This window comes from Buceros rhinoceros, unplaced genomic scaffold (genome assembly GCF_000710305.1).
Source record: "Buceros rhinoceros silvestris isolate BGI_N320 unplaced genomic scaffold, ASM71030v1 scaffold32226, whole genome shotgun sequence".
Taxonomy (NCBI): domain Eukaryota; kingdom Metazoa; phylum Chordata; class Aves; order Bucerotiformes; family Bucerotidae; genus Buceros; species Buceros rhinoceros.
In genome coordinates, this window is record NW_010416291.1 from 4955 (window position 1) to 7147 (window position 2193).

Sequence of the window (2193 nt, forward strand, 5' to 3'; positions counted from 1 at the left end):
GGCCGAACAGGCCCTGGCCACTGCTTCAGGTAGGCACGTCACCGGTATTCCCGTTCCTGACGAATCTGCAGCTTGGTGACAGGTTATGTGCATTTTTTTTTTCTCACTGGAGCTGTTTGTTATCTTGAACTTCTGGGAGGTGAGGCCTTCTCTGCTGCACCCAGTGCCTTTGCGGAGGGAAGGATGTGCTCCAGGTTCTTCCCTGGCCCACCCTTGCTTGCGGCCATTCGCCCTCGATGCTGTCAGGATAACAGCCAAGCCAGGCGCCGCGTTCTCCGGGCTTTGCTTTGAGCCCGGTCGATGCCCAGGGGAGGACTGTGCTCAGGAGCGGTGTCCCCTCTGTGCTGGGGAGGCCACGCTTCGGCCAGGGCGGAGGTTCCTCTCGGAGGGCCTGGCCTGGCTGAGGACAGAGTCGCTGGCCTGAGCTGTGCCCAGCCGGGTTGGGCAACGGCTGGTGGGTCCGTCGGGAACACAGTGGCCTGGATGGCAGGAGCATGTTCTTGGTTTCTGCTCCCCAGGCTCTACACCCAGAGTGCCTACAAGAATGAGCTGCTTACCACCACGGTGCCCGAGATCCAGCGCACCAACCTTGCCAACGTCGTGCTCCTGCTCAAGTCCCTGGGTGTGCAGGACCTGCTGCAGTTCCACTTCATGGATCCGCCCCCCGAGGACAACATGCTGAACTCCATGTACCAGCTGTGGATCCTGGGGGCCCTGGATAACACAGGTACTGGCTGCTGGGGGGAGCTGTCAGCCCGTGGGGCTGGGGCCTGCCCGGTTGCTGATCCCCGAGCTGTCCCTGCAGGTGGGCTGACCTCAACAGGACGCCTCATGGTGGAGTTCCCCCTGGATCCTGCACTCTCCAAAATGCTCATTGTCTCCTGCGACATGGGTTGCAGCTCTGAGATCTTGCTCATTGTCTCCATGTTGTCTGTGCCTGCCATCTTTTATCGGCCAAAGGTACCTGTTTGCACTTGGAGCGGCATGGGGCCCTCCTCTGCCCTTTGACTAACACCCGTTCTTTGCCTGCCCTTCAGGGACGAGAGGAGGAGAGTGACCAAGTGCGGGAGAAATTTGCTGTTCCAGAGAGCGATCACTTGACTTACCTGAATGTTTACCTGCAGTGGAAGAACAACAGCTATTCCACGCTGTGGTGCAACCAGCACTTCATCCACGCCAAGGCCATGCGGAAGGTGAGGCCGTGGCAGCGGGGGCGGGGGCGGGAGCCTCACGCGGGAGAGGGATCTGCCTGTCACACCCTTCTGCAGGTGCGGGAGGTGCGTGCCCAGCTCAAGGACATTATGGTGCAGCAGCGGATGAGCCTGGCGTCCTGCGGCACTGATTGGGACGTTGTCAGGAAGTGCATCTGTGCCGCCTATTTCCATCAGGCCGCAAAGCTGAAGGTGAGGGGTGCTTGTGCTAGGAGAGGGCTGAGAGGCCCCCTCAGAGGCCCGGTCTGGACCTGGAGGGCCAACCACACCGCTCTCTGCAGGGCATCGGGGAGTACGTGAACATCCGCACCGGCATGCCCTGCCACCTGCACCCCACCAGCTCCCTGTTCGGCATGGGCTACACACCGGACTACATCGTGTACCACGAGCTGGTCATGACCACCAAGGTGAGCCTGAGCCTGAGCCAGCAAGAAGGGAGAGGGGTGCCCCGAGGGGGCCAGGAGGGCTCTGCCGCAGTGCCAGGGTCTGTCAGAAGGGCAGTTCCCAGACTTTGTCATCTCTACCAACATGGCCTGTTTGTGTCACCTGCAGAGTCCTGTTTGTCCCCTTTCTGGTACTTTTCCCTGGCCTGTGTGGGACATGTTGGAACCTCTTGGCGGTCTCACCGCGACCAGCCCGCAGCAGCTTCTGAGGGCGGGAGGAATTGTCTAGAAGGGGAGTAGTCCCAGCCCGAGAAGTGCCGTCACAAGCGGGGTCAGGAGGGAGCCGTGGTGGCTCTCGGAGCGGTGCCTGGGCCCTGCGGGTGCCATCCTGCTGCCCTGGCCTGTCTGTCCCCACAGGAGTACATGCAGTGCGTCACTGCCGTGGATGGAGAGTGGCTGGCAGAGCTGGGCCCCATGTTCTACAGCATCAAACACGCTGGCAAGTCGAGCCAGGTGAGTCTCCTGTCCAGGACGAGCAGGCGGGCAGCAGGCCAGCCGCGGGCCTGTCGGAGCGCAGCGTGTGCGGGTTCAGATGGGGG

General features: G+C 61.7%; 1 protein-coding gene across 1 annotated transcript in view; it reads left to right on the forward strand.

Annotated features, from left to right (window-relative positions):
• Positions 1 to 2193, forward strand: part of DHX38 (DEAH (Asp-Glu-Ala-His) box polypeptide 38) — a 7649-nt gene that overhangs the window by 4954 nt on the left and 502 nt on the right. The window contains exons 13-19 of the mRNA XM_010137760.1: positions 1 to 29; positions 519 to 727; positions 806 to 960; positions 1038 to 1193; positions 1269 to 1403; positions 1493 to 1618; positions 2012 to 2107. Coding sequence (XP_010136062.1) covers positions 1 to 29; positions 519 to 727; positions 806 to 960; positions 1038 to 1193; positions 1269 to 1403; positions 1493 to 1618; positions 2012 to 2107 — 906 coding nt within the window. The remainder of the gene's footprint in view (positions 30 to 518; positions 728 to 805; positions 961 to 1037; positions 1194 to 1268; positions 1404 to 1492; positions 1619 to 2011; positions 2108 to 2193) is intronic.